We start from the raw sequence: 9,122 nt of genomic DNA on the forward strand, positions 1-9,122 counted from the left end.
GAGAGGGAGGAGGCTCGTGTGGAGCATAAACACTGGTATGGACCAGTTTTTTTTTAATTCGTTCATGAGATGTGGGCATCGCTGGCGAGGCCAGCATTTATTGCCCATCCCTAATTGCCCTTGAGAAGGTGGTGGTGAGCCGCCTTCTTGAACCGCTGCAGTCCGTGTGGTGAAGGTTCTCCCACAGTGCTGTTAGGGAGTTCCAGGATTTTGACCCTGCGACGATGAAGGAATGGCGATATATTTCCAAGTCGGGATAGTGTGTGACTTGGAGGGGAACGTGCAGGTGGTGTTGTTCCCATGTACCTGCTGCCCACGTCCTGCTAGGTGGTAGAGGTCGTGGGTTTGGGAGGTGCTGTCGAAGAAGCCTTGGCAAGTTGCTGCAGTGCATCCTGTGGATGGTACGCACTGCAACCACTGTGCGCCGGTGGTGAAGGGAGTGAATGTTTAGGGTGGTCAATGGGGTGCCAATCAAGCGGGCTGCTTTGTCCTGGATGGTGTCGAGCTTCTTGAGTGTTGTTGGAGCTGCACTCATCCAGGCAAGTGGAGAGTATTCCAACACACTCCTGACTTGTGCCTTGTAGATGGTGGAAAGGCTTTGGGGAATCAGGAGGTGAGTCACTCGCCGCAGAATACCCAGCCTCGGACCTGCTCTTGTAGCCACAGCATTTATATGGCTGGTCAAGTTAAGTTTCTGGTCAATGGTGACCCCCAGGATGTTGATGGTGGGGGATTCGGCGATGGTAATGCCGTTGAATGTCATGGGGAGGTGGTTAGACTCTCTCTTGATGGAGATGGTCATTGCCTGGCACTTGTCTGGTGCGAATGTTACTTGCCATTTATCAGCCCAAGCCTGGATGTCATAGAGTCATAGAGTTATACAGCACGGATAGAGGCCCTTCGGCCCATCGTGTCCGCGCCGGCCATCAGCCCTGTCTACTCTAATCCCATATTCCAGCATTTGGTCCGTAGCCTTGTATGCTATGGCATTTCAAGTGCTCATCCAAATGCTTCTTGAATGTTGTGAGGGTTCCTGCCTCCACAACCCTTTCAGGCAGTGAGTTCCAGACTCCAACCACCCTCTGGGTGAAAAAGTTCTTTCTCAAATCCCCTCTAAACCTCCCGCCTTTTAACCTTGAATCTATGTCCCCTTGTTATAGAACCCTCAACGAAGGGAAAAAGCTCCTTAGTATCCATCCTATCTGTGCCCCTCATAATTTTGTACACCTCAATCATGTCCCCCCTCAGCCTCCTCTGCTCCAAGGAAAACAAACCCAATCTTCCCAGTCTCTCTTCATAGCTGAAGCGCTCCAGCCCTGGTAACATCCTGCTGAATCTCCTCTGCACCCTCTCCAAAGCGATCACATCCTTCCTGTAGTGTGGCGACCAGAACTGCACACAGTACTCCAGCTGTGGCCTAACCAGTGTTTTATACAGCTCCATCATAACCTCCTTGCTCTTATATTCTATGCCTCGGCTAATAAAGGCAAGTATCCCATATGCCTTCTTTACCACCTTATCTACCTGTTCCGCCGCCTTCAGGGATCTGTGAACTTGCACACCAAGATCCCTCTGACCCTCTGTCTTGCCTAGGGTCCTCCCATTCATTGTGTATTCCCTTGCCTTGTTAGTCCCTCCAAAGTGCATCACCTCGCACTTTTCCGGGTTAAATTCCATTTGCCACTGTTCCGCCCATCTGACCAACCCATCTATATCGTCCTGCAGACTGAGGCTATCCTCCTCGCTATTTACCACCCTACCAATTTTTGTATCATCAGCGAACTTACTGATCATACCTTTTACATTCATATCCAAGTCATTAATGTAGACCACAAACAGCAAGGGACCCAGCACCGATCCCTGTGGTACCCCATTGGCCACAGGCTTCCAGTCACAAAAACAACCTTCGACCATCACCCTCTGCCTTCTGCCACTAAGCCAGTTTTGTATCCAAAGTGCCAAGGCACCCTGGACTCCATGGGCTCGTACCTTCTTGACCAGTCTCCTGTGGGGGACTTTATCGAAGGCCTTACTGAAATCCATGTATACCACATCCACTGCGTTACCCTCATCCACACGCCTAGTCACCCCCTCAAAAAATTCAATCAAATTAGTCAGACATGATCTTCCCTTGACAAAGCCATGTTGACTATCCCTGATTAATCCTTGCTTCTCCAAGTGGAGACTAATTTTGTCCTTCAGAATTTTTTCCAATAATTTTCCTACCACTGATGTTAGGCTCACTGGCCTGTAGTTCCCCGGTTTTTCCCTACTCCCCTTCTTGAATAATGGTATTACATTAGCGGTTCTCCAGTCCTCTGGCACATCCCCTGTGGCCAGAGAGGTTCTGAATATATGTCAGAGCCCCCGCAATCTCCTCCTTTGCCTCACACAGTAGCCTGGGATACATTTCGTCCGGGCCTGGGGATTTATCCATTTTTAGGCCTGCTAAAACCGCCAATACCTCCTCCCGCTCGATGTTAATATGTTCGAGTATATCACAGTCCCCCTGCCGTATTTCTATGTCTACATCGTCCTTCTCCATAGTGAAAACAGATGCAAAAAATTCATTTAGAACCCCTCCTACATCTGCCGGCTCCACACACAGATTGCCATTTTTGTCCCTAATGGGCCCTATTTTTTCCCTAGTCATCCTCTTACCCTTAATATACTTATAAAACATCTTAGGATTTTCCTTTATTTTGCTCGCCAGTGTTATTTCATGGCCCCTCCTTGATCTCCTAATTTCTTTTTTAAGTATCCCCCTGCACTTTTTGTACTCCTCTAGGGCTTCCTCCGTCTTTCGCCTTTTGTATCTGCCAAAAGCCCTCCTTTTTTTCCTAATCCATTCTCGTATATCTCCTGACATCCAAGGTTCCCTGGAGTTCTTGGAACCACCCTTGACCTTTACGGGAACATGTTGCCATTGTATGGTCTCAATCTCCCTTCTGAAAGACTCCCATTGCTCCGATGTGGATTTTCCGACAAGCAGCTGATCCCAGTCCATTTTGGCCAGATCCTGCCTTATCCTATTAAAATCGGCCTTCCCCCAATTTAGAACCTTTATTTCCGGCCCCTCCCTGTCCTTTTCCATGACCACCTTAAATCTCACTGAATTATGGTCACTGTCACCAAAGTGCTCACCGACTAGCACTTCTTCCACTTGGCCGGCCACATTCCCTAGAATTAGGTCCAGTACCGCCCCCTCTCTTGAAGGGCTTTCTACATGCTGGCTCAAAAAGCTCCCCTGGATGCACGTTAAGAATTTTGTACCCTCTAAGCCTTTTACACTCTGAGTATCCCAGTTAATATTGGGGAAGTTGAAATCCCCCACTATTATTACCCTATTATTTGCACAATTTTCTGAGATTTGCCTACATATCTGTTCCTCTATCTCCCCCTGACTGTTTGGGGGCCTATAGTCCAGGTCTTGCTGCATGCGGGCTCGGACTGCTTCATTATCTGAGGGGTTGCGAACGGAACTGAACACTGTGCAGTCATCAGCGAACATCCCCATTTCTGACCTTATGATGGAGGGAAGGTCATTGATGAAGCAGCTGAAGATGGTTGGGCCTAGGACACTGCCTTGATGAACTCCTGCAGCAATGTCCCGGGGCTGAGATGATTGGCCTCCAACAACCACTACCATCTTCCTTTGTGCTAGGTATGACTCCAGCCACTGAGGAGTTTTCCCCCTGATTCCCATTGACTTCAATTTTACTAGGGCTGCTTGGTGCCACACTTGGTCAAATGCTGCCTTGATGTCAAGGGCAGTCACTCTCACCTCACCTCTGGAATTCAGCTCTTTTGTCCATGTTTGGACCAAGGCTGTAATGAGGTCTGGAGCCGAGTGGTCCTGGCGGAACCCAAACTGAGCATCGATGAGCAGGTTATTGGTGAGTGAGTGCCGCTTGATAGCACTGTCGACGACACCTTCCATCACTTTGCTGATGATCGAGAGTAGACTGATGGGGCGGTAATTGGCCGGATTGGATTTGTCCTGCTTTTTGTGGACAGGACATACCTGGGCAATTTTCCACATTGTCGGGTAGATGCCAGTGTTGTAGCTGTACTGGAACAGCTTGGCTGGAGGCGCAGCTAGTTCTGGAGCACAAGTCTTCAGCACTACAGCCGGGATGTTGTCGGGGCCCCAGTTGGGCCGAATGGCCTGTTTCTATGCTGTAACTTCTATGTAAAGGCCCCACGACCCGCCGACCCTGTCACCTCCTCCATGGCCTCCTCCAAACCCATCTCAGTGACTGAGGGGGTTGGAGCATAAAAGTAAGGAAGTCTTCCTACAATTGCACAGGGCATTTGTGAGACCTCACCTGGGCACTGTGTCCAGTGTTGGTCCAATTATCTAAGGAAGGATATCCTGGCCTTGGAGGCGAGGGAGGGGGCGCGGGGCCTGAGACCTGGCCGTGGGATCTTGCTGTGCCCTAAGGGCCTGGTTTCCATGGCGACAGGGAGCCCGGACAGGGACGGAGGGCGGATTATAAATGTACCCGGGCCCGGGGCTTCGGGCCTCTCCTCACCTGCAACCCCGCGCTGTATGTCGCCAGTCTGGCCGCGCTCCTCAGCGCCTCCCGGGATCCCATCGCCACCCGAGCTCCGGCTCCGGCTCCGGCTCCGGCCTTCCGATTAAAGGCGCTGCTTTTCTGTCGGCAGAAAATGTCAGTGAGGATCTTTAATGATTGACAGCGGGGGGCGGGGCTAGAGATTCATCCGAAAGCGAGAATCAAAGAGCGGGAATCGAGAGAAAAACAGGCCGAGCGGGTTCACCGAGTGTGAGTGTGTACACTGAGTGTGAGTGGGTACACCGAGTGTGAGTGCACCGAGTGTGAGTGTGGGTGCACTGAGTGTGGGTGCACCGAGTGTGAGTGTGGGTGCACCGAGTGTGAGTGTGGGTACACCGAGTGTGAGTGCACCGAGTGTGAGTGTGGGTGCACTGAGTGTGGGTGCACCGAGTGTGAGTGTGGGTACACCGAGTGTGAGTGCACCGAGTGTGAGTGTGGGTGCACTGAGTGTGGGTGCACCGAGTGTGAGTGTGGGTACACCGAGTGTGAGTGCACCGAGTGTGAGTGGGTACACCGAGTGTGAGTGCACCGAGTGTGAGTGTGGGTGCACTGAGTGTGGGTGCACCGAGTGTGAGTGTGGGTACACCGAGTGTGAGTGCACCGAGTGTGAGTGTGGGTGCACTGAGTGTGGGTGCACCGAGTGTGAGTGTGGGTGCACCGAGTGTGAGTGTGGGTGCACCGAGTGTGAGTGTGGGTGCACCGAGTGTGAGTGTGGGTGCACCGAGTGTGGGTACACCGAGTGTGAGTGCACCGAGTGTGAGTGGGTACACCGAGTGTGAGTGCACCGAGTGTGAGTGTGGGTGCACTGAGTGTGGGTGCACCGAGTGTGAGTGTGGGTGCACCGAGTGTGAGTGTGGGTGCACCGAGTGTGAGTGGGTACACCGAGTGTGAGTGCACCGAGTGTGAGTGTGGGTGCACCGAGTGTGAGTGTGGGTACACCGAGTGTGAGTGCACCGAGTGTGAGTGGGTGCACCGAGTGTGAGTGGGTGCACCGAGTGTGAGGGTGGGTACACCGAGTGTGAGTGTGAGTGCACCGAGTGTGAGTGTGGGTACACCGAGTGTGAGTGTGAGTGCACCGAGTGTGAGTGTGGGTACACCGAGTGTGGGTACACCGAGTGTGAGTGTGGGTACACCGAGTGTGAGTGTGAGTGCACCGAGTGTGAGTGGGTACACTGAGTGTGTGAGTGGGTACACCGAGTGTGAGGGTGGGTACACCGAGTGTGAGTGGGTACACCGAGTGTGAGTGTACCAAGTGTGAGTGTACCAAGTGTGAGTGCACCGAGTGTGAGTGCACCAAGTGTGAGTGGGTGCACCGAGTGTGAGTGCACCGAGTGTGTGAGTGGGTACACCGAGTGTGAGGGTGGGTACACTGAGTGTTAGTGTGAGTGCACCGAGTGTGAGTGGGTACACCGAGTGTGAGGGTGGGTGCACCGAGTGTGAGGGTGGGTGCACCGAGTGTGAGGGTGGGTGCACCGAGTGTGAGGGTGGGTACACTGAGTGTGAGTGGGTACACTGAGTGTGAGGGTGGGTACACTGAGTGTGAGTGGGTACACCGAGTGTGAGGGTGGGTACACCGAGTGTGAGTGTACCGAGTGTGAGTGTACCGAGTGTGAGTGTGAGTGCACCGAGTGTGAGTGTGAGTGCACCGAGTGTGAGTGGGTACACCGAGTGTGAGTGGGTACACCGAGTGTGAGTGTGGGTGCACCGAGTGTGAGTGTGGGTGCACCGAGTGTGAGTGCACCGAGTGTGAGTGGGTACACCGAGTGTGAGTGTGGGTACACCGAGTGTGGGTGTGAGTGCACCGAGTGTGAGTGGGTACACCGAGTGTGAGTGCACTGAGTGTGAGGGTGGGTACACTGAGTGTGAGTGGGTACACCGAGTGTGAGTGTGGGTACACCGAGTGTGAGTGCACCGAGTGTGGGTGCACCGAGTGTGAGTGGGTGCACCGAGTGTGAGTGTGGGTGCACCAATTGTGAGTGGGTGCACCGAGTGTGAGTGCACCGAGTGTGAGTGTGAGTACACTGAGTGTGAGGGTGGGTACACTGAGTGTGAGTGTGAGTGCACCGAGTGTGAGTGGGTACACCGAGTGTGAGTGTGGGTACACCGAGTGTGAGTGGGTACACCGAGTGTGGGTGCACCGAGTGTGAGTGTGGGTGCACCGAGTGTGAGGGTGGGTGCACCGAGTGTGAGGGTGGGTGCACCGAGTGTGAGGGTGGGTGCACCGAGTGTGAGTGGGTACACTGAGTGTGAGTGCACCGAGTGTGGGTACACTGAGTGTGAGGGTGGGTACACTGAGTGTGAGTGGGTACACTGAGTGTGAGGGTGGGTACACTGAGTGTGAGTGGGTACACCGAGTGTGAGGGTGGGTACACTGAGTGTGAGTGGGTACACCGAGTGTGAGGGTGGGTACACCGAGTGTGGGTGTGGGTACACCGAGTGTGAGTGTGGGTGCACCGAGAGTGGGTGTGGGTACACCGAGTGTGAGTGTGGGTGCACCGAGTGTGGGTGTGGGTGCACCGAGAGTGGGTGTGGGTGCACCGAGTGTGAGAGTGGGTGCACCGAGAGTGAGAGTGGGTGCACCGAGTGTGAGAGTGGGTGCACCGAGTGTGAGAGTGGGTGCACCGAGTGTGAGAGTGGGTGCACCGAGTGTGGGTGTGGGTGCACCGAGTGTGAGAGTGGGTGCACCGAGTGTGAGAGTGGGTGCACCGAGTGTGAGAGTGGGTGCACCGAGTGTGCGAGTGGGTGCACCGAGTGTGCGAGTTGAATGTTTGTGATTTAATACATCAGTTGGCCTGCAGGCGGCGCCTGTGTTCCCTGTAACTATTTGAAAGTTTGTAAATTAAAGGGAAGATTTAATGGGGAGATTAACACAGAAACATAGAAAATAGGAGCAAGAGTAGGCCATTCGGCCCTTCGGGCCTGCTTCGCCATTCAAAATGATCATGGCTGATCGTCTAACTCAGTACCCTGTTCCCGCTTTTTCCCCATATCCCTTGATCCCTTTAGCATTAAGAAATATATCTCTCTCCTTCTTGAATACATCCAATGACTTGGCCTCCACTGCCTTCTGTGGTGGAGAATTCCACAGGTTCACCACCCTCTGAGTGAAGAAATTTCTCCTCATCTCGGTTCTAAATGGCATTCCCCATATCCTGAGACTGTGACCCCTGGTTCTGGACTCCGCAGCCATCGGGAACATCCTCCCTGCATCTAGTCTGTCTAGTCCTGTTAGAATTTTATGTTTCGATGAGATCACCTCTCATTCTTCTAAACTCTAGTGAATATAGGCCTAGTCGACCCAATCTCTCCTCATACGTCAGTCCTGCCATCCCAGGAATCAGTCTGGTAAACCTTCATTGCACTCCCTCCATGGCAAGGACATCCTTCCTCAGATAAGGAGACCAAAACTGCACACAATACTCCAGATGTGGTCTCACCAAGGCCCTGTATAACTGTAGTAAGACATCCCTGCTCCTGTACTCAAATCCTCTTGCAATGAAGGCCAACATACCATTCGCCTTCCTAACTGCTTGCTGCACCTGAATGCTCGCTTTCAGCGACTGGTGTACAAGGACACCCAGGTCTCGTTGCACCTCCCCTTTTCCCAATCTATCACCATTCAGATAATAATCTGTCTTTCTGTTTTTACAACCAAAGTGGATAACCTCATATTTATCCACGTTATACTGCATCTGCCATGTTCTTGCCCACTCACCCAACTTCTCTTAATCACGTTGGAGCCTCTTTGCATCCTCCTCACAGCTCACATTCCACCCCAGCTTTGTGTCGTCTGCAAACTTGGAAATGTTACATTCCGTTCCCTCATCCAAATCATTGATATATATTGTGAATAGCTGGGGCCCAAGCACTGATCCCTGCGGTACCCCACTAGTCACTGCCTGCCACCCGGAAAAAGACCCGTTTATTCCTACTCTCTGATTCCTGTTCTGTCAACCAATTCTCAATCCATGCCAGTATATTCCCCCCAATCCCATGTGCTTTAATTTTGCACACTAACCTCTTGTGTGGGACCTTATCAAAAGCCTTATGAAAATCTAAATACACCACATCCACTGGTTCTCCCCTATCTATTCTACTAGTTACATCCTCAAAAAACTCCAGTAGATTTGTTAAGCATGGTTTCCCTTTCATAAACCCATGCTGACTTTGTCCAATCCTGTTAATGCCTTGATTTGGATGAGGGAGCCAAATGTAATATTTCCAAGTTTGCTGACGACACAAAACTAGGTGGAATTGTGAGTTGTGAGGTGGATGCAAAGAGGCTTCATCCCACTCTCCAGCTCTTGGTCTGTAGCCCTGTGGGTTACGCCACTTCAAGTGCCCATCCAAGTACTTTCTAAATGAGTTGAGGGTTTCTGCCTCTCCAACCTTTCAGGCAGTGAGTTCCAGACCCCCACCACCCTCTGGGTGAAAAAATTTCTCCTCAGCTCCCCTCTAATCCTTCTACCAATCACTTTAAATCTATGCCCCCTGGTCACTGATCCCTCTGCTAAGGGAAACAGGTCCTCCCTATCCACTCTATCT

General features: G+C 52.2%; 1 protein-coding gene across 2 annotated transcripts in view; it reads right to left on the bottom strand.

Annotated features, from left to right (window-relative positions):
- The window catches only part of rft1 (RFT1 homolog), a 59,970-nt gene extending 55,312 nt beyond the window's left edge, over positions 1-4,658 (bottom strand). For both annotated transcript variants that reach the window (XM_067998313.1, XM_067998312.1), the window contains exon 1: positions 4,536-4,658. In XM_067998313.1, the coding sequence (XP_067854414.1) occupies positions 4,536-4,598 (63 nt within the window). In that variant the 5' untranslated portion in view covers positions 4,599-4,658. The remainder of the gene's footprint in view (positions 1-4,535) is intronic.
- Between the last annotated feature and the right edge of the window lie 4,464 nt (positions 4,659-9,122).

Source organism: Heptranchias perlo, chromosome 17 (assembly GCF_035084215.1).
Source record: "Heptranchias perlo isolate sHepPer1 chromosome 17, sHepPer1.hap1, whole genome shotgun sequence".
In the NCBI taxonomy this organism is placed as follows: Eukaryota; Metazoa; Chordata; class Chondrichthyes; order Hexanchiformes; family Hexanchidae; genus Heptranchias; species Heptranchias perlo.